We start from the raw sequence: 27,898 nt of genomic DNA, 5'->3' as shown, positions 1-27,898 counted from the left end.
TCCATATGGTGGCGGGAAAAATTGTTGGCCATTTTAAATACAAATGCAAAAACAAAAGTTTAATAATTTAACAAAATCCAGAATTGACATAATAAACCTTTGAATATGGAGGAAATGTCCAAAATATTTTACATTATTAAGCCTCAATCCTTAAAGGGAGACAAAAATCAATACACTTCAAAATGCACAGCATTTTATAAAAAAAGAAAATATCTAGTGTGGGAAAGCATCACAGATTTAGAAATTAATTTTTAAATAGCTGCATGCCAGTCTCCACCGACTTGGCACACGCAGCAGATGAGGAAAATGGATGCCTGTTCATTCAGCCGTGTCCCGTGCGCGCGGAGTTTCCCGCCGTTTGGTCTCTCGTGTTCTGTGCTCGGCTTAGTTGGGCTTGTCGTTTCCTCTCCTTCGCACCGCTTTATCCACCCCGCCGCTCCCTCTCTTTTAGTCAGGCCCACGGACATGCGCCCGGCCCACGCCGACCACCTTCGCCCTTTTCGTCCTGGTAACCACGGGTCTCGTCCTGTTCGCCTGTGAAGAGAGGGGCCAGAAGATGCCGTCAAAATGAGACACCACTGCACAGACACTAAGGAACATCTTAAAGCTCTCCAAACAAAGAACCAATACAACAGTCGCGCACTGCCTGCCAGCGTTAATTGTGGACTGAGACTCATACGCTTCTGAACATTGCCAAGTCAAATGTTACTTGTGGGCTCTGGAACCTGGGGACAGCATTTAAATTCAGGGACAGTTCAGCAGCATTTTACAGTACAGGGCCTGAGGAACAGCAATGCAGTTTGCCCTCGGCTCTGAATAACAAATAGGCCACAACAGTTTTTATTTTGGGCTACTTAACATCAAGAAACCGACAGCCACCGAAAACCAACAGTGCGAATGCAGAGTGGACCATTTGTCCATAGAGAGAGGAGAAATGGAAGCGTCCATGCTTTCATACCCTGCACTGACAATCGAGAGCCATGCTGCAGACACAGGGCCTCTTGGAATAGTTTGTGGAATGTCTCACTGTTTCCACGCTGACTCAGACAGAGGTTATCCTGGGCTGTGGTGACTGACTAAGTCTGGGAACGCCCACATCTCCTGCTTTGTAAATCACAGGGCTAGACAGTCACTGGGCTACAGGGGCTTAGGAAACAGAGACCCTGCAAGCACAGTTTATAATTCAAAGTAATCAGAACAGACATGTCTAGGCCTGAAACATTTACAAACAGCACTTTTACAAACAGCAAATCCCTATTGTTCATCCTTGCACTGTATTTTTATTCACTGGAAGAAAAATACAATGAAATTCTTTGGAATTCCAGGTGGAATCCCCCCCCCCCCCCCAAAAAAAAAACATAAAATGAATAAATAAATAATAAATAGACGACTGGCAGCCATTTGGAAAATTAAAGTCCAGGGCATAGTTTTGTATCAAGCGCAGTTTGTCAGAGCAGCTGAACAGTACTGTCAGTTGAACTGGTATCAAGTGCCTTTTCGATAAGTTTCACATCCACAGGTCAGTTTGCAGCTCCCTCTCTCATCCCAGTATTGTTAGACAGAAGGGTCCTTACATATACCTTAACTTATTCCTTGTACATATACTTTAACTTATTCCTTTTTCTATGTAACAATCCAAACCCGATTACTCACTGGTCTGTGTTGCTGTACACTATGACCTGGTACCATCTCACCGAGAGTTTTTACACTCCTCCACAGACATCCAATGCCTTGAATCTGGAAGGAGTGCACATTCTCTGGCACATTCTAGGTTACAGGTCACTGCAGAAATTAATGCTCGGCAGTACTATGAATAAACCAAGCAAAAATGCTATCAAACTATCCTTGCTGGTGAAGAACGCATGTACTCATTAATAACTGATTGCTATGCAGAAGCACACAGGTGGGTGAGTCTCCAGGGGGCTGTGTGCACCAGCTGTTCCATGTGCACCTGTACCACCAGATGAATGTTATTGTCTGCTGTACTGTAAATGTAATGCTCTTAGAGAGCAGGCATATAAAAATAATATTAATAATATTAATTAAACAGCGTATCTACAATTATATTTATGAACATATTTCATACCACAAATTTAGCATAGCCAATATTATTTTAAGACTAGGCACAAACTGATGTAAACTCTTGATCATATCACATGGAAGTCATTCAAGGGTTTTATGTGCAGCTGGTGCAACCAGCCCCATGTGACATGGATATTTTGAGAATGTGCTTCGCAAAAAAAAAAAAAAAGAAAAAAGTTAAATCTGAGGAACAGTTGCGAAATGCGTGCAGTCCTCCTCGTAATCTCTGAAGTAGTAGTTTGGGTTTTTATCAAAGTAACCAGAACATGGCAATGGATAATCTGAGTCTCACAGTCTCAGTCATGGACAGGGCATAACTGCTACTAGCTCGTATTCAGCTTTCTATCAGCAGTTTGAGATCAGATAACCGAGGAGTGTTCAAAGCTGTGCTGGAGGAAGTGAAATTCAGAAATTTGGTTCATATTTGTTCTAGTTTTACTGTGTGTGGGAGAGGTGTAAAAATCTTCGCTCGAAAATATCCATGTCTCATTAATTTTATGTTTAGTCATTCTTAACATCAAATATTTCACAACACTATGACTAACTAGAATGTAACCATTAGATCACATGTCCAGGCTCAACAATAGGCCTACACTGTAGAATTAGGCCTTGTTGCTACGCAACAAAATAATCAATGAAATGATGACCCATCAACTGGAAGGGGGCTCTGTTTGGCATGCGCTGTTATGTAATAAATAAATACATCTGTCAATGCGTACATGAAATGTATCATATTCCATCTAAATGCGTGTAACAAATTGTGGATGATTTAATGCTTGCTTTAACCGCTGACCACACCTTACAAATACCGTTTTTCTACCTTAAAAAGAAAACAACTCCATACAACACATTATCTGTGCAAACACTGTCTTGTGTTTCAGATACACCCCTACTCACCACAGTATTGTGGAGAGGGTACTTACTGCATGGTACTGAAGGCATTACATTTACCCCTTTTGTCCCTTTCAGTCACGAGCAAATATTCCATCTCTTAAGTACCATACTGTATCTGGAAGGGCTCCTGAGTCATCCTGTCAAGTAAGACAACATTTGGGCCATCCCCTTTACCTGGAAAGCTGGCCTTGGTGGGAAGGTGCATGGGACGCGGTTGTACTTGATGTGGTAAGGGAGCATGTGGGTGGGGTCCAAGGGCACCCAGGGGATAGGGGCGTGGGGCGGGGCCTGAGGCAGGTGGGCGTGGGCCTGGTGCAGGTCGTAGGTCGCCCGCGTTGTCGACGTTCCCTCGCACGCTTTCAGGATGGTGACAAAAGACTCCCCCGCTTTGTGGCACAGCAGGTACCTCCCCTCCTGCAAACTAGACACCAGGCACACTTCAATAGTGGCGATGAAAAGTCTTCAGCTACCAGATTTTTTCCAGTCCGTCTCAAATAAATAAGAAATTCCTCTTTATTGAAAAACAGAACTGTTGATATAAAATTCAAGCCAAACACAGTATTACAACATTAAAAGACTGGCTGCCAGACTGAGAATTCCTTCCTCCATTAATCATACTAAAATTTAATATCATAACTATCCACATTACACCACCATCTAAGTATAAACCCAAACATTCAAAACTGGAACCAAGAGAAGCTGGTACTCACCCAGAAACCTTTTTGATCAAATGGTGGAGGATATTTAGTGGCCTGGCAGGGCTGTAGACCAGATCACAAAAAGATCACAGTTAACCAAAGACACAGAAAAAAACTGATGATGAGCTAAAAGTCTGACTCAAGAGTCCTGTAATTTTGTAGGAAAAAGCTCAGATCAAAAACACATTATTGTGGCTGTCTGAAAAGAGCCCTGTAAGATGGTTGTATGAAAAAGGGGGGGAACGTGCAAGTCAAAATTGGTCTGTTGCAGATGTAGCGTAGCCCTGTGAATTGAAGGCTTAAGGCAGGTTGGAGATGCATGAGAAGCTGTAGCACGAGGTGGGGGAGGGGGGGGGGGCGGGAGTCAGCCAGAGACCCCTCGGGCACAGGCATGTCCGCAGCGATACTCACACAAAACCACAGGAGGCCTTGGCCATCTTCTCAGGCGAGAGCTCCTCCGTCTTGAACAGCATCGACGTGAGCGGGTCGATGTGCCCTGTGGGGGGTGGACGGCAGGCGACGCATTAGAGGCAAGGAGGGGCCACACCGAGTACGGGGTGCTCAGGAGGGACACTGCCTGAGCACAGCAAGTCCCTCATGCTCATACTTCCTTGGTTTGGGTACAAGTCACCCACTGACAAACTGGGGTCTGAAACTGCACCATTTGCTGTCAGTTTACCACACTCGTGTGACTGGGTGATTGTTCTGAATGTCTGTGCCATCACAGTAGTTCGTGATGGAAGCAGTTATAACTGTACTGACTGTTGGGATTTATTTTTGTTAATGACTTCACAGATCAGTCAGAGATCAGAGTGGGCCTCCTGCAGCTTTGAGGCCAGCTAACTGCTAAATACCGATTTACTTCAGTCAACAGCCAATCAGCACTCCTGTACAAATATCATGCCAGATAGCAAATGACACATTCCTAGCAGTATACATCTGCAGAACACTGGCCATGTTCCAACATCACAGCATTACAAAGACAATATTATGTCTTTGCAGCAAGTAAAGTTTGTATGCACACTTAAAGAAAAAATGGTACTGCAAATTCTTCTATTACAAAAAAAGTAATGGTTACCTGCAAGGAATTATTTTTACAGTTATACTGAAACAATAGATACTGAAGGAATTCAGGAACTCCTGCAAAGAGTTCCTAGGAATTCCCCTGGTTTCCTAACCACAACTCTACTGTGCTTTCCATGGAACACAGCCAATGCAACACTCCCCTTGCGAACAATGGCTCTTTGAGGATGGCAACCGTCTGGAGCATACACAAGTTTATCATACGAACGAGTCTTGGGAGGACACTAAATCAGCGAGACTTGCAGGGACCCTAGGTGAACCTTCATTTCACCTAGGATAGGACACTGAAAAAACAATCATAAGAATCTGATGCATTTCATCAGTGCATGAACCACTGGGTGAGAGAGTCATTTTGATGGTTCACGTGACCACATTCTTCTATACACATTCAAGACTGGTGAGTAAGAATGAAAAAATATGGGAGAAAGTATTTGTTTGGACACCTTGAGCATTTAGAGATGCTTATGGCCTGGGGAAAAGGCCAGGGCCCTGTATCACAAATCAGGATTCCAGAGTTAGCTGGATAACTGCACTGAGAACAACCCGGAACCCTCCACAATCTGGAATATGGTCTTAAGAAAAAAAAGAGCTGGTCCAGGTTTTACTCAGTGCAGTTATCCAGCTAACTCAGTAATCCTGCTTTGTGATACTGGCCCCAGGTGTTCAGTGTAGCCCACTTAACACATTCCCCAGGGTTTCAAATACTAATGTCTAATAACCAAAACACAGGCTATTGAGCTCTATTTCATTCCATGTTAAAGAACCGCTCACATAGAGCAGGTGATTATTTGGCTGTCTCGTCCCGAGATGGTACTAGGTCATCTTCTAGAATAGTAACCAACCCTTTTCCTGGAGATCTACCATCTGGTAGGTTTTCATTCTAACCCTAACAAAGCACACCTTATTCAACAGCTAGATATCTTGTTGAGCTGCTAATTAGTAGAGTCAGGTGTGCCAAATTAGGGTAGAAATGAAAACCTACAGGATGGCAGATCTCCAGGAACAGGGTTGGTTACCACCGTTCTAGAACAACCCAATCCCATTCCTGGCAAAGTTAATCCGTCCCACGCACGCAACTTGAAGGATCATTACAACACTCTAAAGGAATGCATTGATGAACACACTCTCCTTTTCACTCCCAGATCCACCCTACAGAGCAAACAGCCAAAGTTTTGGGTCCCATGGACTCTCAGTCGCACTGCAGGGCTCTTCGGTTAGCAGGAATAACAGACAGACAGGTTAGGGACATGCACGCACACATGCGCACACACGCCAGGGTTTGGAGCCAAGAGGGAGTATCCTCATATGAACCTTAGGAAGCAGTAAATGGCAGTGGGAAGCAAAGCCTCCAAGGGTTGGTTTAACTGGGTGGAGTAACCACATGCTGTCGAGCAGGACACTTGCAGTAAGCTAAACAAGAGTAACATCTGGGACATAGCTACTTATCTGATTCTGAAGACTCATCTCTTCAGACTATACCTGGACTAACTACCACCACTCTGTATATCTCATTCTAAATCCCCCCCCCCCCCCCCTTCATGACACTCGTTACATGTTCCCCCATCCCAGCCCTTTTTGTAATTTGTATTTGTCCTAATACTGTAGCTTGTTCTTCTGCCTAGTAGGCTTTGCAGAGGTTAGGTCAGAATAGTGTTCACTGTGTGAACTAAACTGTGTTCTTGACTAGAATTAGCTGTACAAAATAAGTATTGTATCTTATTGAACCTGTGTTTTGTAGTTGTCCATGACCTTGAAATGCACTTTTTGTACGTCGCTTTGGATAAAAGCGTCTGCCAAATAAATGTAATGTAATGTAATGATTCCAAGAAGGAACACTGGATCAGGTACTACTGCATTACCCACACAATTACCAAAGGCCAAAAACCTGTACAATTCCCCACTTTTTTTTGTTGCAATGAGTCAGATCCTGAAATGACTGTGTATGAAGCCATGAAAGAAAAGACTAATCTACCCAGTTTTTCAGAAAGAGGGAACTCTGAATTACGAATGTGGGTAATACACAGCCATCAGCGATATCTCATTTCCCATGGACACGGTGGTACGGTAGGCACGGCAACGCAGCAAACAAACTCCAAACATTCGCAGCGAGTCATCCAAGACTGAAAACGGTTCAGGGCTAGGGGGACTGGGTTAAGTTCTGGCCACAAGACTTCGCTACCATTTCATTTTTCATTTTCAGATTTGATTTATGAGCATAAATGTTTGAAACCGTTGAGTGAAGTGAAACAGCCTTGGTGTGTGGAGAAACCAGGGAATGTTACTGGTGTCACTGAGGGGGATGAGACAGCCTTACAATCTACCAACCCTATCCTGTTATCTTGTAAAACACCATTGTGTGTTTTTTTTATTTTTTTTTTTAAATCACACGATAAGCCTGATATAATATTGAGAGCTTGAACAGAGATGATTGGGTACTGAAATTCTCATTTTTTAGCATGCTTTTTCATTTGCTAATCTTACTGAAATCTTGTTTTGCATTTGTTTTAGGATGTGTTCGTATTCTTATTTAGTTTTTTAAATCCTACTACTGCCAGGAAGAATTATTCCACTTGGTTGTAAAATAAAATAGTATGACATGACAGAATAAACAAAATTTAAAAACTGAATATGATTATTGATTTAGTTTTTAAATGATTATTTATAGGCTTGGCATTTCTAATTAGTTACAATCAACACCATTTTCAACTGGTTTCCACTACCTTTTAATGGGTTCAAGACTCAAGTATTAAAACCATGTAAAGCTAACAGGAACAATCAGTGCCCCCTAGTGAACAAAATGCGTATTAGATTAAACATGCAATGAAAAACTGTTTTGTTGGCTTTTACACACAAGCATATAAACCCTTCAGGAGCATGGGACAGTATTTTACTTGAAATAAAATAAAAACACATTGGGTAATTGAAACTGAATATGTTTTTGGAGAGAAAAAAAAAAAAAAAAAAAAACTCCTGCTCGTAAGAGTATCTCCATTCCTTTCCAATAAAAATACTGAAACATGTTCATGGTAACTGAAAGCATGACCAACTCACCTATATATGAGACAGTGCTGGAGTGCAGCAGCCTCTCAGCCCATAACTGACACACTTCACTCTTAGTGAGGCGCTCTATGCCATAACACAGCTGGTACTGTAACTTTGGCAAAAAGTGTACAGGAAGAACCTGAAGAGAAAAAAAGTTTAAAATATTAGAACTTCTTCATACTGTCCCATTACATTACAGGCATTTAGCAAATGCTCTTATCCAGAGCGACTTACAAAACTTTTTACATAGCATTTACATTGCATCCATTTTTATACAGCTAGATATATACTGAAGCAACGCAGGTTAAGCACCTTGTTCAAGGGTACAACGGCAGTGTCCTAACCAGGAATCAAACCTATGAACCTTTCAGTTACAAGCCCAGTTCCTTACACACTAAGCTACACTGTCCCCTAAGTTACCATTACTCAATTTATGAAGTGCGCCAAAATTATTGTTCAAGTCCACCTTTTTATGGGACTTTGATGAGTTTTTTTTAATTTTTTTTTTTTTTAACTACATTCATAATTCAGTGTAATTCTTTGTTGTAAGCCCCAATTTGTCCCACGAAACACTGTTCCCACTAAATTATCTACAGTGTGGAATCCACTGAATGACCAACTGGAGGTCTGAGAGAGCGTACGCTGGACAGAAACACCAACCTCTGACACATTCTCATTCATCTTCCACCGGGCCAGAGGTACGCTGCTCCGCACCATGAGGAGCACGTCCTTCAGGCTGTACAGGCGATACAGCAGGTTCCCCTCCTCCGGGCACGCATAGTCCAGCTTATCCTCCTCACTGAGCATCAGCTCTTCTGACAGGAGTTCTGCACGAGGACACATTACACAAGACTCACCATTTCCGCATTATATACAGCACGTACTGACCAGCATTACTGCACCCCTTAACACACCATTACATACAACATGTACTGACCGGCATTACTGCACCCTAAACACACCATTACATACAACATGTACTGACCGGCATTACTGCACCCTAAACACACCATTACATGCAACATGTACTGACCGGCATTACTGCACCCTAAACACACCATTACATACAACATGTACTGACCGGCATTACTGCACCCTAAACACACCATTACATACAACACACAGTGAATCATCTATACAATTACACAACAAACAATCCTATACAAGAAAACCAAGATATCTGATGCTTATTATTCTTGTATATTGATTTAGCTTTGCCAGCGCTAGCATATTAAACAGTATATTCAACATATATCTCTTCCTGCTCTCAACGAAGGCGGACGCTTTTTCCTCTGCTCCCTCCCTGCCCTTATCTGCCCCTGCTTGCTGCTCTCCTGTCTTGTGCTGCGTCTGTCTGAACTATCCGGAGCCTCTCTCTGCATTTCTCTCCGAAACCTAAAAGCATGGATCTGATCAACTGGTCTCTCAACGCAATTGATAGTATTTTCTCGACGAGAAGAACGGGTCAGGGAGAGCCCTCTTGCCCTGACGGAACGTTTGCAGCCGGATACACGATGGACTCCTGGAACGAGTGGAGGGTCGTGTGCCTGTCGATCCTTTCCGTTGAGGATGTTGAAGACGTTTACTTGATTGGAATTATGATAACAGGCTTTCTGCTGTTTGGAGCTGGCAGCATCCTGATTTATCGCAAAATGCCGAAGGCGTTGGCAGCACTAATTGGGAAGCTGCCCGCCATTGAGGGAATGGGCAGGGCTGTCAACACTCAGACTCAAGCGATTTGTGAGCTCAATCGCAAACTGGATGCGATTGGATCGCAAATTCGCATGACGGATACCAACTTGGAGAAGTTGTCGGTTCGGCTCACTGAAATGGGCCACTAATTCGGATGATTGGAACAACGCTGAGAGAACCACAGGACTAAAGGTAGACGAAAAATGCAGAAGCCTGCCTGAACCCAAAACAATCCTTATCCTCATTGGCTCCCCCACATCGGCCTTGGAAGGCTGATATCTCTCCACTCTCCTGGATTGTTATGCAGACAGATGCTCGGCCCTACCCCCACCTCCCTGCTCCTATGGAACTTTGTCTCTGGATCAGGACTCTTCGAGGTCATCTCCACGGCAACGGCCGTGTCCTCGTCATCAGTATCAGACGGCAGAGACAATGTTGAGACTGTGGTGGAGATGAAGCCCATGGACTTACACACACACGCACATGAAGATAACACACACACCACCTCCTACTCAACGCCTTCTTGGCTCCCACCCCCCCTCCCTCCCCCGTTACAGTGCAGTCTGCTGAGGGTTGATGCGATGCGCCTGAGCGGCTGCGCGCTCCCCCCAGTGTCTGTGCTGCGACACTTCCCCTCCCCGACACCCTACCCCCTACCACATGTGCAAGTCTTCGAGTTTTTGTTGTAATGTTTGTAATGTTTGTAATGTTTTTATGATGTTGCTATGTGCTGAGGTTTTTCTTCGTTTCAATGAAACGAGTGCCCTCTCGTTTCATTGAAAGGACTGTTTTTTTTTTTTTTTTCCTCCTCCTTCCTCCTGTTCTCTCATTTTTCATCTAATACGTTGGCGCCGCAGATGGCTGCCTCGGTGTGTTGACCAAAGCAAATTCCTCGTATGTGTAAATGTACTTGGCAATAAATTCGATTCTGATTCTGATTCTGATTCTGATTAGGGATGCATGATAATATTGTGGCGGTATAGGACTAATGGCAAGATCATGGCAGTCATGGACTTACACCTGACGAGCACTTACTCTTGCGCTCCGCAGTGGTCTGGTTGTTATCTGGACTAGGGGCAGCTGAAGCTGAACAGACGGAGGCCCCCTGGACCGGGCCCTGATTGGCCTCCAGGTAGGATGACACGCACGTCTTCACCAGGGACTGCGAGTGACCCTGAGCAGGGTGGGCGGAGCTACCCGGGGTGGCCCCGCGTGGGGGGGAGGGCACGGGGTCCTGGGCGGGGCTGGGGCTGGGCTTCAGCAGAGCGCTCTGCATGCGCAGGATCTGCCCCAGCTGGTCGCAGTCCTGCGGCGCCCTGGGGGCGGCTCTCCTGCCGGCCCTCTTGGCCTTCTCGCCGGCGGCGGGCGAGGCGTCGCTGGACCCGGCCCGACCGCTCGGTTCTGGGGAGGGGGACCTCGGGGTGTCCGAGGCGGGGGGATTCAGCGGGTCAGGGACGCCGTCCGACGAGCGCGAGCTGGGGGCGTGGAGGGCGGAATCGGGGGGAGGAGCAGGCTCTTTCGTAGCAGACGTGCTCGGGGGCTTGGGCCTGGCCGTTTCCGAGGAGCTGCTTCTGGGAGAGGGCGGGGCGTCGATCACCAGCCGCTCCTCGTCCGAATCGCCAGAGGCAGAGCGGTCTGAGGGACACTCCACAGGAGGCTCGCCTTTCAGCCTCTTTCTTGGCAGGGGTCCTTCTTGGGGCGGGCTTTTGACCGCAGCAAGTGCCGATTTCACAGCACTCCCAGACGGGTTTGGTTCCTTCAGGCTCTTGGCTGTTGATTCGCCGAAGGTCTCTAGGTCTGTGAGGTCTACGTCCGAGTCAATGCTGTCATTGGCAAAAGAAATCACACTTCTTTGGCTCTCTTCGACTCTTGGCCTTTCACCCTGAGGTAATGCAACCTAGAAAGGTATTCAATCCTAAGCATATTGTTCTATATGCACAGTTGCCATTCAAATCTAATTTACATTTTCCATGACTACCTACCACCATATTAAATCATACACGATTGTCACACACTTGCTGTGAAATATTCAGAAAGGAGTTATGAGCCACATTTTTAAATATTGTATCTGAAAAGTCATACTCTTCACTCTTCAGTGATCAATCACATTTGGAAGTGGACTTAACGTACACACCAGTGAACTGACCATATGTTAGCACTCTCAGCAAGAATAGATAGGAACATCAATTGTTACTACAACAATTTTTCCATTACATTTCAGGAAGAGTGGGCTATTTTATCAATTTCCATGATTTTCTAGATATACAAAGAATATTATGAATATCATATTTTCCATTTTTTTAAATGACCTTAACTGGCCTGTAAAAAATTGAGGGTCCCAATCTGTGAAATCATGAAACTGTTTTAAAACGTGTCCCCTACACTGAAGCAAAACGCACCGTGGAATCCGACGTCGATCTGTCCAACAGGAGCTCCAGCACGTTCTTCGGGAAGGGCCGCCTCAGTGCCAGTTTGATGCTCTCCTCGTGGAAAAGACGGATCTTCTCCCTCACGGTCATCTCCGTTTCCACCAAAGGTGAATCAATGTACACCTCTTTCTTGGGATCTGGAAGGCAAAAAGACGACACTTTGGATATTCAAAAATGAAGTCAGTCAACATGTGCTGAAAAATGCTGTACATGCTCTGTCAGAGCACTGTTTTCTATGCCCCTGTGTACCGGTGTAGGAACACAATCAAGACAGACACTCATAATTAAGAAATGTTTCTAAAATCAAATGTTTCTATTGCAAGAGTGCCTGTTCCTCAAGGTTATGGCAGAAAGTATGTTAGGACTGAAAGGGTGTGCATCACACCGAACAGGTGCTACTTTTATTTTCAGTTCCAATGCAGCAAGAGAGGATTTTTTTCAGTGGCCAGGTCCTCTAGTCTTGTTAACATTACAATTCATCCTAAGAGTTTTAGTTTCATTTATCCAAGAGGTCCCTGAGCGAAATCTATTCAAGTTGCACAATTTATAAAGGGAACATTCTCATTGGAAAGGCCACAGCCCCATGTCTTCTCCTGCCACACCCACTATACCTTTCCCAGTTGTCATCTTCACCCAGACAGGAATCTCCCACTGCTCACTGTATTCTGGGCCGTGGTTGTTGAGAAGTCTGTGAAAAGCCTGGCTGGTCATACAAACATGTGGTTCATATCTTGCGTATAGTTTCTCTGCGTTCAGGTCATTACTGATGCTCTGCAAAGACACGGGACGTACACGTAAATTAAAGCATAAGTAGGACCAAGTACAGGACGCACACCTGACATATCTAAGCAGAATTTATATTTTTGTGCTCCACCAGTGATGACCATGTAACTGGTGGAGAAACCATGTAATGCTAATGACTGAATAACAAGAACCTATCAAAAGACTTGCCCTCCACAGCAGTGATACTAATAAAAAAAGAATCACATTTCCCTTTGCACTTCTAGCAAAAAAATGGACCATTCTACATAGAAAAATTTCATGATTTGAACAGGGGCACATCCAGAACAATCTTTAATAAACAGTTGACTGCAACTCAATTTTACAAAATCATAGTCAGAACAAGCACGAAACCATCCAGACCCACGGCGCAAGTTGGCAAACTATATTTTTTGGTTGATTTTACGCGCTCATATATGGCAGTTGGTTGAAAGTAGACACTTCATGCTACAATCATGATAACGGCAATGACTGTGCTGTGAGGTTTAGGTAGCAAACAAGGTTGAATCCTTTTGACGTAATTTACATATAAACTATACGCTGAGATTGCCTAGTTTCACTCACTGTGGCCAAGCGGAATCGATAACGTTTAAGAAAATATATATAATGTTAAAAGATTGAGTTCAATCTTCTACTGGGAGTTTTGCCGTTTATTGAGGGTGTGACAGAAAATTTTGGTGCCCCTGACTGTAATCGAATGTTTTTCACATGTTTTAACGTGTGACCAAAGGGCAACATAGCTCAGGAGGTAAGACCGATTGTCTGGCAGTCGGAGGGTTGCCGGTTCAAACCCCGCCCTGGGCATGTCGAAGTGTCCTTGAGCAAGACACCTAACCCCTAACCCCTAACTGTTCTGGCGAATGAGAGGCATCAATTGTAAAGCGCTTTGGATAAAAGCGCTATATAAATGCAGTCCATTTACAATCCGGCCAAGTTATGTTGAACTCTATCCTTTTTCCGAATGAAATAAGCTTCTGAGCTTCTCAAACAATTTTTGTAATACATCAGCACTGTTTTTGTACAGTGATTTCATTTGTAATACCTTGGTCTACTAGGGCCATGTGATGTTGTGTCAAGTAAGAATTCTGGAAATGCAAAAGACAGGCCCAAGTGAAATGCTTACTGTGTGCATCCAACTTGATTTCTTCACTGGTGGAGTCTCTGATGACACTGGCTCAAAATCTTCTGCCAACTGAACATTTTTTGGTAGCTTTTTAGAAGGAAGTGCCACCATCATCACATTTCCCTGCAAAAGGCAAAAAAGGAGAAAGAAACAACTTGTCAGAATTGTAATAGTATGCAATTGAGCAACAAAGAAGCGCGCTGAACTTTTCATACAAATTTTTTAATAAAACCAATCAAAGCTGTGAGAGGCACCCTCGCACCTTACCAAAGTCAACAGTTGTTTCTCAAGGTAGAGGGACAGGCCAGGGTTGAATTTGCCCCCTGTTATGCTGGTCATTTCATGGATGAGATAGAGCTGTGGGTAATTCTTCACCATTTCGAGGCTGGCTCTGAGACACTCCTGATAAATGCATAAGTGGTAGAGATTCATTGCTTGAACATGACTGAGACCAATGACTTCATACTTCATACATTCAAAACTTTGTACAATATTGCAGAAGGGTGGTCATGGGGAAAGCAAAGTTCACAGCTAGTATAAAGGCCCAAGGTACCCTCAAAGCACACACTACCATGACTCTTTAGAAAAAGTGAACCACATTTCCTAACAGTACATGCATTGAAACATTCCTGAAGGAACAGGGTGATGCCGCACCTCGGAGTACCGAGCTGCTCCTTTGGACATGTAGTTGTATTCATCGGCAAAAATCTTTGCCACATCTTGCAGGTACTTCATGAACTCGGATGTTTCATTGTTCACACGTTCTTGCAATTGCTGGAAAATACGGATTAATGAGCTTTCAAATACACTGTTGGCATTATAGACAGTTTATCTCTAGGGAGACCACAAAGCCTTGGAACTGCCCACTGAAACCAACATAAACCCCATGTGACTTAAGTAATGTTTCCTTGATAATATTCTGTTGATTATATTATTTCCTATTAAGGGAAGAGTGTGAAAAGATATTTTACAATTTTCAGAAATACACAAACAGTCAATATTTTTGACACGTCATAGCACAGAAATCTCTGGCCTAAATTAGACGCCATTGTGTTTAAACAAAGATTCCATTATATTAATGGATTGACTGAATTGGCCAAGACTTAATCTGTGTGGAGTCTCTCCTTTCATATTTACTTCATGTAAAGAGATGGATCTTACTCACTGAAAAATTCACATCTGGAATAGTGTCTAGAGACAACTGTTGCTTCAGCCATCGCATGTATAAGACCTGCTCTTTGAATGTCATGCTGGAAAGGCGGGGGAAAGGCACTTTGGGCTCTGGCAAAACTTGTTTTGCATGAGTGGTAGTCTTCTCTAGCTCCACCGAGGGATTGCAGTCTGGTTTATTGTGGACGTTTTCTACTTTGGGCTCTGGTTTTACTTCAGCCTTTACTGGAGAACTTTAAGTGAAGAAAAAGAAAAAAAAAACAGAATGATATATTTACCGGCATGCTAGTTTTCAAAAAAAAAAAAAAAAAAAAAAAAGAAGCACAGCACAGGACCCATGAAGAAACAAATGGGACTACGTGTTGTTTTAGACAACGAATCCTCAGTGAGTGCACATCAGTCTACGTACTGATAATAATATTACGCCAAAATCCTTGTTGTACTTTTTATTTTCTTTTTTAAAAACTGCATTCATCCAGGTTTAATGCTGAAATGTAAGCTGAAGCAAAAAAGCCATTTCATTTTAAATTATCAAAACTTAAAAGTTCTCCGTTAAGTTTTACTCGTGCATGCAAGCGGTCCAAATTGCAATATTCACTATGTTTGGGCATCAGGGCTGACATTTGCATGCCTAAACACTTGGGTGCACAACTACGCCACGTGCGTTAGCCAATCGCTACATACACTATATGGCCAAAATGTGCACATCACACATGTGGGCAGCTCTAGCAGAGAGAAATTTGAAGAACTGACTTGTTAGAAAGGTGGCATCCTATGACAGTGTCACGTTGAAAGTCAGTACAACCCATTCTACTGCCAATGTTTGTCAATGGTGATTGCATGGGTGTAGCTTGATTTTAAACAACTGTAAGCAATGGGTGTGGCTGAAGTAGCCAAACCCACTAATTAGAACGGGTGTCCACATGCGTTCGGCCATATAGTGTACACTGCCGAACCACTTGTGATAAACTCGTTTGTTAACTACAGATGCACTAGGCAGCACGTACCGAATTTGTGCTATCGCACATAGTTCTTTCATGGTGGGTGCCAAAGAGTACTTATCATACAGGTCTCGAGGAAAGCCAACGGTGCCACCGTAGTGGAGATCCTCCCTGTTAACAGAATGAGCATCTCAGTTTTCAAGATAACATTGGCAGTGATTTTGCAATTAATCATTTTAAAAAATTTTTTTAAAAAACCCCAACAGCTGAATCTCTTCTAACGCCAGTAGATTTAGTTAAGGCGAGCTGTCTTAACTAACGTTAGCTATAACTTATATTCTTTGGATCACAGAATGTTTAGAATCGCTGAGAAATAACTACTGCTTCTGATAGATGATAGAAGCCCTGTATTAAGCACTTCCAAGCGTTCGAAAACTTCCAATCCTAGCGACCAATACGCTTACTCTAAGTACCTACTCCAAAACGGCATGTACACCATGCCATCGAGTTCCCACTAGCAACTGGCTAACTCATTTACAGATACCAACCGAGCTAGCCTACTATATGCACATTTGCTAAGCAGACATCTACTCATCCATCAATACTGGTTGTGAAACGCAAACAAAGACTACACTGATTTTTTAAAATGATTATTTATTTCAACTGTTTCAATCATCTACGTACCATTTCAACTCCATCCCATCACTGATTGAGCCAATATCAACTAGGTAAGCTTCAAAAAAGCATGAACGTATTTATTGCGTCGCCACCTGTGCTACGTTTTTCATCTTCCCCCAGGAAACAAGACCTCGCTTGCAATACTGTGCTTTTTTCTCAACCCATGAAATGTTTTCAATGTTGAAATTATTTAACTCAGCAAAAACACATTTTCAACGCACAAAAATGCCAAGTTATTCACGAATACAAAGCACAATGTCTATAAGGCATTAAATACAACTTTTTATGAAAATGCAATTTTTGTGGGTTGAATATGTGCTTCTGATGCGATATCATTTCTTTTTTAAACTGTGTTTGTTATTCAGAAACTGATAATAATAACATGTAAATGTACGGGCCACATATAAATAGCCTACATGCAAACACATTCTATCTCAAAGAAACACATAGGCGTGGACTAGTTATTTTCCTTCACAATGAATACGAATACAATTAAATGAAAGTGTTTGGCTTATTATAAAATTAATTGCGGTAACTATTTTAATGAGTTGTATGAGCTACTAGACCAACTAATTATTTGTATAGCCTATCGGTAGATTATCGATAGATAGGCCTAGCTAGCATTAATTTTACTTGACGTTTGCACCGTAGCTATAGTAGGTTAAAAACTAGTAACAGTAGAAACGCTGCGGTCAATTTGACCGTTGCCACTTTAATTAAATCAATAAATCTGCCCTCACAAAAAGCTTGCCCTCCACAACTTTCCTAAATATGTATTGGACATTCCTAACCATATAGCCTATATTGGACACATTCTGCTCAATTATTGCATGAGACAATTAAGTTTTCTTCATAAACGTTAAACATTTAAACACTTACTTAAATGACCATTGGCCATGAGCATATTGATCACAGGGTATAACAAAAGGATTCCAACAAAAGGATTCCAATCCTAGCTAGCCATGCAGCTGGTTTAATGTGTAGCTATGTAGCCAGCCAGCTGTATGAATCAACAAAAACAAATGTAGTAGTCTTTCATGTTTGCAATGGCATCAGATACCCTTGCAATTATTTGTCTTACTTGTGCTCCCCAAAAAGGTCTCCATCCACCATTTGAAAAGCACCCAGTTGCATAAAAAAAAAAAGTGCAATCTAAGTGAGTTGAAGCATTGGTGGGATAGAAAAGTTTCTGCACTCCCATGCTTTATTTTCCAATCGAAAGATTAATCAATTCTTTGGTGAAGTGGTGCTGTGCTAAACATTCTTCATTGTCAAAAAAACTCCAGTGGATTAGCCTGTCTGTAATTGTCCTGCAAGAAACTCCCCTCTGTAGTTCAATCCACTTCAAATAAACTGCCATTTTAGTAAATTAAACCATCTCCAGGGACAGTTTAGAATTAATCCTCAATCAAGATTTAAATTGAACTTCAAAATTCTGAAACAACCCATTAATGTTAAACTCAGTTTCAAGTACAAATTAAGATGAGATTAAAAGAAGGTTTAAAAGAAATCAGGATTTATTTTAATCAAGGTTCATTTTTTGTGCAAGTGGATTAAATATAATCCTTGATTAAACCTGGTTTAAGAGGTCATCCTTGTTGGTGCAACCCACCCTTACGGATATAGATTCAGCCTGAGGATTTTTGGCCTACTTTGTAGTCATGTAGCTATGAGTCATTAAAGAATATTATGTGGGGTTTGCATGTGAAATGATAGAGAATGCATTTAAATGTATTATAAATGAGCTTGCAACAAAGATTATACAGCTGTAAAAGCAGCATTTTAAATTTTATTCACAATTATTTGTGTAATTATTAGCAAGATAGCTCCCACACAGAATGAGGACTGCAACCACAAAGTATTTACAATGTTCAGTTGCCTGGTATCAACTGTCCTGTAATTAGCTAGTTTCACTGTTGTCATTGACATATGTAGTAAAGGTACAATGGGGAGAATTATTGATAGTGGAATTGGAGCATTTGTGATGATGTAATTGGCAGGAAAAACAAGAAGGAAAAAACACAAAATCACCCAAGTTTGGAGCTTTATTGTGTGGACGTGTGAAGTTGTTTGTGAATTCTGTCTGCTTATAAGAGGTGAGAAGGGACAGGAATGAATGTTTATACAGTAAGGACTGAGAGCCTGCCGTCATTGTGGTTGTTTTCTGAAAAGCGGCAAACTCTCAGTGCTGTATAGGTATGGGTATTATTTATTTATTTTATTTTTTTACAATTGCTTAGGTTATAGGCTATATCATTGTTAATATGCTATCTATTTTAAAATTGAATGTTGAATTGTCAGTCTTGTTTTAAGTTTGCAGGCTATGCCTTATATTTCTATGTCCTCAGGTACTGGTGCAATATAAATTGATTTGGTGCCAATAAAGGTTGCACTTATAAAAAACTGAACTGAAGTGTACTGATAGCTAATAATAATAATAATAATAATAATAATAATAATAATAATAACAACAACAACAACAATAGTAATACAAAGCTTCATTGTACACTGTATTATGATAGCCATGGTATTTGATCATGAAAAATCACATGCTGCTAAATAAAACCAGACACCAAAATTAAGTAGACAAATGACAAGAGCCCATTACAAGCCGCCGTTTTTATTATGGGTAACAGCACATGAAGCACATCTTAAATCGATGTGTCCATTGTGCTTTTAATAAAGGTAATATTAAAGGTACAGTTTCTAAGTACAATATAACAACATTCATATTAGAATGAAAAGTATTTAAAAGACAACATTAAATTTCTTATTTTCTTTACAGCTGTATTTACAAAATGAATCAAAATACTTTTTATATATTTAAGAATCAGACAATAAGGAGCAAAACTACTATTGTGAAGAGACAAGTCTTAACGAGAATTAAAATGGGCTGGATAAAAATGACAATATTCTGTCCTCATTTTAAGATCAGTAGCAAACGTGACATAAAAAAATTGCAATACACACAATCCTGGTTTAAGTTTTCCACAGATTATACTGCTTTAGCACAGAACAGCCTCCCTTGAATTTATATTTAACAAAACAACTTCAAAGAGATCCAAATGTGTTGTAAAAATTATTTACAGACACATTTGCATACTTAAAATACAATGCATTTGTCAACTTTGTCAAAAGAAAAAAAAAAAAATTCAACCAACTTAAAACACACCAACAAGGATTGTCCATTCTTTTCAGACATGAGTGTGAACTGAGCTGAGGGTTTCACTTAACTTGCTAATGTCAGCTAAAACATTCATGGTATATTTGATGTATTCATTTTAATCCGGTGTTTTGTCTGTTTGTCGCCTGCCCTGTTCATGCTCTTTGACTTTAAAAAAACATTGTATATTGTACATTGCAATTGCATTATTCTATACAGACTTAAATATACAACACATTGTATCAAAGAAAAACTGGTTTCAATGGTCTTAACTGTTATACAAACATGGGAAATATAAATTCCTAAAGAAGATGGAATACAAAATGAGAGTGAAACTGACCTATGAGTACATATGCATATACATCCAATACATATTCGGAAAAAAAACAACAAACAAACAAAAAAATCTGTTTAAAATAATTTATGCGTCCTACAACACTGTGACTCCGTAATTTACCACTTATTATTATTGCAAGCATATTCTGGCTGGTTGTAGGAACAAGAATGTGACATCCCCAGAGGTGATTTTCTGTTACATGTTTTTTATTATAATAATACTGAGTATAGGTTTTGGGGCACATGTCCTATTGATTGTGGTGGACACCCTTGCTAATTTTGAAAAATAAAAAGTTTAGTTTTGGAGTCCAAGAACCAGAACTTGTCTGATAAATAATATTTTATTACATTTGATGAAGGAGGGCCTAATCAAGCTTTATGACAAGGTTCGTTATTCTTAGAATTTATTTTCAAAAAACTGATTTGAGGTAGGGACTGCAGCAACGTACAGTTTTTGACACAAAGGGAGGTACATTCTCAGGTACGCCCTACGAGGCCAGCTCTGCCACTGGTTCAGTGCTTCAGCTTAAACCAGCAGTTTGCCCAATAAGGACTAGCACTGAGATGAAAAGAAACACAACACTGCTTTTTCAGCAAAAAATCTAATAAATGCTTTTTTTTGGAAACACTTGTATTATGACTCTGCCATGTACTGATACTCCCTTTGCTAATAATCTTAAAGTGAGGAGGACAATAAAAGCCTCGTCCCAATACTAGCACACTGATACAGGCACTAGTTGGGTATTACAATTAATCTCACTATTATCAGTATCATTATTCATAATTATTTATTCATTTATTCCTAATATTAATTATATATCAATACTCAGTTAAATGAACAGGACAAATAGGGTGGCCTAGTTTACGAATCAAGGTTTTGTTCACAAAAGTAACTTCACCTCACATTAGAATAACACAAAATAAAATTCAGCACACCCTACTGCTATCAAACTAATTCTAAAAGAGTAATATACTAAAACAGATATATTGTACAGCATGATGTCTTGAAAAACAGATAAATATTTGGACTGAGTAGGTATTTATAGCAGTATTTTCCATTTACCTATACAGACAGAAGTTATAAAGTTACCTCTATACATGTGATCAATAACATTACATATTGTGAATTAAAAGTGGAGAGAGAGGGAGAAGTATGTATACAGGCCATCTGAAGTTCTGAGTCTCCAACACAGGAGCAGAACCAGTCAAATATACAAAAGAAAACAATACAACACCAGAAAAAACAAAGCAACAAAAAAGAGAGACAAAACCAAACCATAAGTGATAAATAAGAGGTATTTACATGCAGATGTCTAAAACCTATGCAAAAAATAAGAATTCAACACTTATATTATTGCTTTACATTCGGTTATGGCTAGAAGTTATTATTTCATTATTTTGAAAACTGCTCTTTACTTGTTGTCATTGCTATGCCTGCTGTGCTTTGGAAAGTTAGACTATTGTTCAAATATGCTGTAAAACATATTTATACTACCCTTTTAAAATGAAGAGAAAACGAAGGGAAAAGACTACAGTTTTACCACCTGACCCTGTCATTCTCAACTCAGTACAGCCTTGTCTGGGGCTCATTCTATGTGTGAACGATAGATTCATATATCGGTCTCTCTCTCTCTCTCTCTTTCTCTCTCTCTCTCTAACACACACACACACAGCCAGTCACACAAATACACAACGCTAGTAAGCAGTGGTTGTTTAGCCCACATTTTTTTAAAAATATTTCTTTCACGCATATTACCTGACAAACAGCAAGCACAAAAGAACAAAAAGCATCATTCATTGTTATTAGAGGACATGTCAAAGATATACAAATGTCGTTTCACCTAAGTAGTAAATTGTCACATTTTCTCAGCTAATGAGCATAATTGAGTATGGGTACCGTTTAAAAACCTGCAATCTCCCCTCAGGGACAAATCCAAATGCCATCTGTTGCAATAAACATGAACATACTACATGAGCCTGCTATAGACATTTTACCTTTTAGGCAAAACAAAATGAAAGGTTTTCACCACTATGTCTGAGGAAAGTTTACAGTATATACAAGATGCCATGATTTGAAACAACCCAATTTTGGCCACTAAGGGACTAAGAGGTGCCTTAATTTGAAAAGCAGATGAAAGAAAGCATCCTGTCTTTGCTTATATTCCCATTGATATTGCTTTTGCTCCATTTAAAGCAGAGGTACATCTGATTGGAATGGCAGAACATATGCACACAAATACAGATTGGAGGGGATTTGTTTAAGCGGTTATGTGTAGCTGTATAGTTTTTCATGATGGGGTGTGGGCGTGCACTTCACACTCATTTATGTGAAGCAGACATTGTTTAGCACCAGATGGTATGAAAGGGTGTTTCACCGCTGTTTGTTCAACAGCTCCCGCAGCAGTGATTACCCTCTAAAACCCGTATCGCTAGTGTACAAGATTTGCACAAAGGGTAGAATCTATCGCTGTGCTAGGCACAGAAGGGGGGGGGGGGGGGGGGGGGGGGGGGTTGGGGGGTGGGTGTTCATTTGGCACTAAGCTGAAAAAAGTTTACCCCAGTAAAACCCAAAATCACTCATGGAGTGACTCTGTGATAACTTGCAGAAAGAGAAACTACTCACAATCGGCTGCGTTAGGTAACATTAGAAAGCTGAATTTTTCCCAAAAAACATGGCAATCTTGGCGAGTGCTGAACAACAGAGAAGTGGCCTAACAGCTGGTAAAGGAGGATCTGACTAAGTACGTGGCAGAAAGGATGCTACGGGATCCTCAGACTCCAAAGTGCTCCAATAAACAGGCTATAATCAGTGTCTACATTAAATAATCAATTTCTGTGTAATTACCACTGACAAATGAGCATTGACAGACTGACGATTTCTTGCGGCATACACATACGATGTTAAAATAGTGTGCTGCAGTACTAGCGTGGGCTTTGCTGTTACTGTAATAGTGTCCAGTAAAGTTCTTTTTTTTCAGGATGGCACAACATTTATCCAAATATATAATCGAGGAGTATTACAATAAACAACTCTGCAAATACGTCTCCCTTATTCTTGCACGAACAAAAACTGAAAAAAAAACAACCCTGAAATGCACCAGTTTGCACCCTGCACTTAGGAAATTATGCATTTTCAGCTTGTTTTCAAATGAAATCCGCATCTTAAATCAAAAGTATGGAATAACTTTTCTCCCAAAAGAGCTAAGCATGTATGTCAGTTCAAGTGCATACCTGGAGAAACAGATTTCCCACAAAATGACCTCACTACTTTAATACAATAATTTATTTTTCCCTGAGCATTAATTTTCTAATTCAAAACCCATACTTCACAACTTGGAGGTACCTATGTACATGGATTGTCATTCACAGTTTGAGAGTGTGTTTCTAAACTTTAAGAATGTAGATACTGGAAGCTATATACAGGTCTGCAATTCAGATGGCACAGGGAAACATAGTAAACACAGGGATTCTAGAGCTGATACTGCGCATAGTAAAATATTGCTTCCCTCACCTTCTATAACAAAACACACGTATATAAATATTAAGAACTGTTTCCACAAGGAAGTACGACAAATCCATTCAACTCAAATTTTGTGACACTAACCTGATGACATTACTGGAATCTTAATTTGTCTGAATGGTATTACATATACCAAAATTGTCTGACTGGCATACTAAGCATATATTTTATATAGAGAAAAAAGGTTTGAGATTGGAGAAGACTGACTTAAAATAAGTAACCAGCTTTAGCAAAAGAATCTATAGGTTTCGTTCTTAGACACTGTATGTTTGTGTGTTCTTCTTATATCTGAGTGCCAAAGACATACGTATGAACAATCCTAATTAATTTCCGTATGCTCGGGTTCTGGAGACTCAAGTCGATCTCCTAAGACAGCTGTTTTCCGTCCATCATACATACAAGATTTCAATGGTGCTTCTCTTCCTCTCTATCCTTTTGGATCACTAACATTCCATTCTGGAATGAGCATATTAAATATAGTCAATAGAAAACAAACAAAACCTTCTTTCAACGGTAACTGTAACTGTTTTTTATTTTATTTTCTTTCACACTTCCCTGAGGGTTAACAGTACACCACAGTGGAGTCATGTACATATTGCACTGCAGAGGAATGAAGACAATGTGCAAAAAAACAGAAAAAGAAAAAGAAAGCAACCAACTGTGCGATGATCTCTCAAATGAATAAGCCTAACTGGTGCCACCACTCCAAAAGTCAACATCCTGGCTCCTGGAATGTCAACACAACACTGTCCATCTTCATAAAACTGGAAAGAACCTAGCATGACTATTTACTATGGCACGATAAGGTACAAATGGTAAGGTTGGACCACAACACAAGCAAGAAAAACAACAGCAAAGCATTTTGTGAAAAAACTCGTATTACAACTGAACTTTTCTCATATTTACACAAATTACTCCTACTCTTTGTATTGCAAGAATACTATAAGTGCTGTCTGTCATCTCTCTTACACACTTTCATGTCATTTATTATGGGTTATAAAAATAGAACCTTTACAACCAGACAAGGCTTTGAACAGTCTATTTCTCTCTCTTTTCCTTTTCCATCCAATGGCAAAAAAATCACAGCTGGCTGAGGACTTACTGTAGAGAGGCAATCACCAAACTGTTCACACACAGACACAGACACAGACGTACACTGTATTCACATACTGATCAGCTGACAAGGAATTGGACTGTTGTGGTTCATCAAAACAGAGCTGCAAGCACATTCCCTGTTCCCTCTGACTGCTATCTTGTTTGCAGCCAGTAGGTGGCACTATTTTACAATGCATCTTTCTCAAAACTTCACAGCTCCAATGTCTGAAAATAGACCAGGCAGATGCGTTTCTTTAATACACCACACAATGTCCTCTTGGCAGTCCCTCCCCCAGGAACATGTGAAGTTTATCAGCGAGTCTCACAGACATAAAGTTGCTGAGATCAGTCTATTTTCCAGTTTGTATAGGGAAAAAATCTCAAATGAACTCAACGAAGTCTACCAGTCTACAGAGAGGAGTAACTTTCGAGGAGCTCCAGCAAATCCTAAAGCCTCTATTTTGAATCTGAAGTAGTCTTCACAAGGGACTATTTTCAAATGTCCAAAAGTGGAAGGTCCTTGTGTCTTTTCAGTAGGCAGAACTGCACAGACAGGGATATTTCCAATATTTTAAAAATCTACTTTTGTTTTAGGATGAGACTACTGCTGAAAAGGGACCTGCAGTTTTATATAAACAGACAGACTGGTAGTTCACACTCTTTCCCGCTTGAAGCCCTCAGTGTAAAGAGGTGTGTAAGCACCACTGTGAGGTGCAATACACAAGCATGTGCTGGGCGCCTGCTCAGCACTAACTTCCCTGCTCTCTGTCATTTGCTTATCCACTAACTAATTTGTGGTCTGAGTCACATGCGCATGCACTTACTTATCTGTTACCCTCACTCATTCACCCGTTCACGAGCTCGCTCATTCACTCTCTAGCTCTTCCAGTCTTTCCCTCACACACTCACTCACTTGCTCAGTCACTGTACTCTCATTTCACACCTCACCATTGATCCTATTTTTAATCACAAGTTGACACCGGATCCCTCTCTACACTGTGGTTGGAGATTAGTGGGCAGACCACCTGCGGACTTGGACAAGACCTAGAAATTACATCTGGTTATGCAACAACCCCTAGAAAATGTGGAGGTGCATTTAAACATACACTCCTCCATTCAGGGGTCTTGGCAGAAATGTGAAGGGAGCCCGAAAAACAGCCTCGGGCACAGTGTAGTACTGCCTCTTTGTTTCCTAACAGCCATTTCCCATTTCCTGGCATTGCCACTGTCGGTTAAACCGAGCTCTTGGGAAGCTGTTTGTGGAGAACGATGACAGCTCTTGTCACTGATTGAGGGGAATGGATTAAAAGTGGCTTATGTAATCTCATGTAATCTCACAGCCAAAAACCCAGCATCAATTTCTCTCAATCCTAGCCTCGCACGACTGTGGTAAAACCAGTATCTCTTCCGCACATGCAACACATCACTAGGTAATACGCGAGTCTTAAATAAAAGAACGGTGCAAATAAAAAGTGCCTTATCAATTCAACAATAAAGAATAGTCTAACCACTAATATCATACATGTTATTTAAAATAGAATCTAAAAACATTTTTTTTAAATCTGTATAGTAAGTACTTACTACTGTATACCCTGTAGCACATTTAAAAAACAGGTGGAATGGACCCTTTAAATTCTGTCAGTACCCCCAAGTTTGCCTGGGACATCTCAGCAGTGAAGGATTTAAAGCAGACGGCCTCACATGATTTCACTATGCAACCATGAAGGATGGAGTTTTGTGACAGCTAAAGTTATTCTTTTCAAAACTAGAATTACCAGAATTCTACATTTAGACGATTGTCCGTAAAAAGGTGCATTTTGTACATCACCGTGGCGGGCAGACCAAACTCAACGCCACCGTGCTCTCTCTCCCTGCCCCCGGTCACTGGAGGCATGCCTCCTGAGCACAGCACTCCAAAGGAAAAGTCAGTAAAACACTAAATCAGAAGATAAAAGGGTCGAACTTGACCAGGACATGCATATAGCTCCTAATCAATGCACTGGGGTAAATAACTGCTACAACTGCACACAGAGTGTCTGTCGAATCATCCTTTTCTCTGTGATAAAGGTGCAACCCGAATTAACTTTTGACACTGAAAGAAATTATTTGGATAGCATGTATGCCATCAGCCAAGTTATGGCCTGGCAAGGCATGCCCCATACCTAATACAGCACCAAAGAAATTTTAATTGGTGCAGACAGTGGGAATGGTTCTTGCAATATTAGCACAATTTTTGATTTCTATTTAAATACATATTTATATTACCAATGACACCTTATATACAGTAAGTGGTTGTTCCAGGTCGGCTTTGAGAAACATTTTGACAATAGATGCATATAAAGGCCAAGTTCAGCTCGAAAAGGAAGTTACATCAGAGTTTCCTCACCGCTCCTTTCCATGCGGGTAAAGAATCCCACACGCAATAAAGAAAACAAAAACAACAAGAGAACAGAATTTTAACAATGAAAAGAAGAACGATAAAAGCCCGCCACCCTCCCCGAATTGTGCAGCGGATTGGCTGTCCCGGTGTGGGAAGTGCACCAGTAAAGTGTCTCGGATTGGTTCAGCTCCGCTCCCTCCGGCGTGGTGGGCGGAGCCTACGCCCGCGGCGGGCCGTTACCCATCCACAGGCATGGACTGCTCGAAGTCCGAACCGAAAAGCTCCTTGTAAAGGGGGGGGAAGTGGGTGCGAACAATGTCCGGGTATATTGCTTTGAAAGCCGTGAGCTTCTCCGTATGTCTGCTGCACAGGGCTCGCAGTGTTGACACTTTGCATATCAACTGTGAAAAGAACAGAGAGAGTGTGATTCTAGAGAAACTGAAGTGGGAGGGAGGCAAACTGGGGGATGGGGCATGCTGGGGGAGTACTCCCAGATTAGCTTTTACACATCTGATGCAAAAAGAGCAGGGGGTCATTAATCTGCTCACTTTCAGGATCAAGTGCGAAATTCTTCTGGAGCACTTAATGAAAATAATTAGCACGCAGCCTTTCTTTAGCATATACAGCGCACACGAGTGCCCGTACAGGCAGTATTTCCAAAATAAGCCGTGCCCTGGGTTAAAGTGCACGTGCCGTGGCCATGATGAAGTAAGAAGGCAGACATTTTGGTGTGTGACTTTTTGATGTTTTCACTTTAAAAAAGAGCACCCAGCCCAGGCCAGAGCCCAGACG

The 27,898-nt window shown here is 41.2% G+C and overlaps 2 protein-coding genes across 4 annotated transcripts in view; both read right to left on the bottom strand.

Annotated features, from left to right (window-relative positions):
* Positions 1-38: 38 nt before the first annotated feature.
* On the bottom strand, positions 39-16,727 carry ice2 (interactor of little elongator complex ELL subunit 2). 2 transcript variants are annotated; one of them, XM_035418815.1, is made up of 15 exons: positions 16,619-16,727; positions 16,001-16,105; positions 14,989-15,226; positions 14,478-14,597; positions 14,091-14,225; positions 13,824-13,946; positions 12,532-12,691; positions 11,891-12,057; positions 10,527-11,388; positions 8,460-8,626; positions 7,809-7,938; positions 4,086-4,170; positions 3,687-3,737; positions 3,151-3,397; positions 39-534 (listed from the first exon to the last, which is right to left on the bottom strand). In XM_035418815.1, the coding sequence occupies exons 1-15, from the start codon at positions 16,630-16,632 to the stop codon at positions 448-450; spliced, it is 2,691 nt and encodes an 896-aa protein (XP_035274706.1). In that variant the 5' UTR covers positions 16,633-16,727; the 3' UTR covers positions 39-447. The 2 variants fall into 2 exon arrangements, with proteins under 2 accessions (XP_035274706.1, XP_035274707.1); XM_035418816.1 differs by lacking the exon at positions 14,989-15,226.
* A 2,485-nt stretch (positions 16,728-19,212) lies between these two features.
* LOC118227768 (nuclear receptor ROR-alpha A) overlaps positions 19,213-27,898 on the bottom strand; it is a 212,837-nt gene continuing 204,151 nt past the window's right edge. The window contains exon 11 of one of the 2 annotated variants that reach the window (XM_035418630.1): positions 19,213-27,507. In XM_035418630.1, the coding sequence (XP_035274521.1) occupies positions 27,343-27,507 (165 nt within the window). In that variant the 3' untranslated portion in view covers positions 19,213-27,342. The remainder of the gene's footprint in view (positions 27,508-27,898) is intronic. The other variant, XM_035418631.1, reaches the window with a different exon arrangement.

The sequence above is a fragment of the Anguilla anguilla genome, chromosome 5 (assembly GCF_013347855.1).
Source record: "Anguilla anguilla isolate fAngAng1 chromosome 5, fAngAng1.pri, whole genome shotgun sequence".
Lineage (NCBI taxonomy): Eukaryota > Metazoa > Chordata > Actinopteri > Anguilliformes > Anguillidae > Anguilla > Anguilla anguilla.
The sequence above is the reverse complement of the archived record's forward strand: the minus strand, read 5'-3'. Positions and strand labels throughout refer to the sequence as shown.

Coding starts and splice junctions, on each gene's coding strand:
- ice2 (XM_035418815.1), bottom strand. Junction 12,692..13,823: donor AATCAAGTTGGATGCACACA/GTAAGCATTTCA, acceptor GTGTCTTTGCAG/AGCATCAGTAATGACCTGAA. Junction 3,738..4,085: donor AAGGCCTCCTGTGGTTTTGT/GTGAGTATCGCT, acceptor TCTGGTCTACAG/CCCTGCCAGGCCACTAAATA.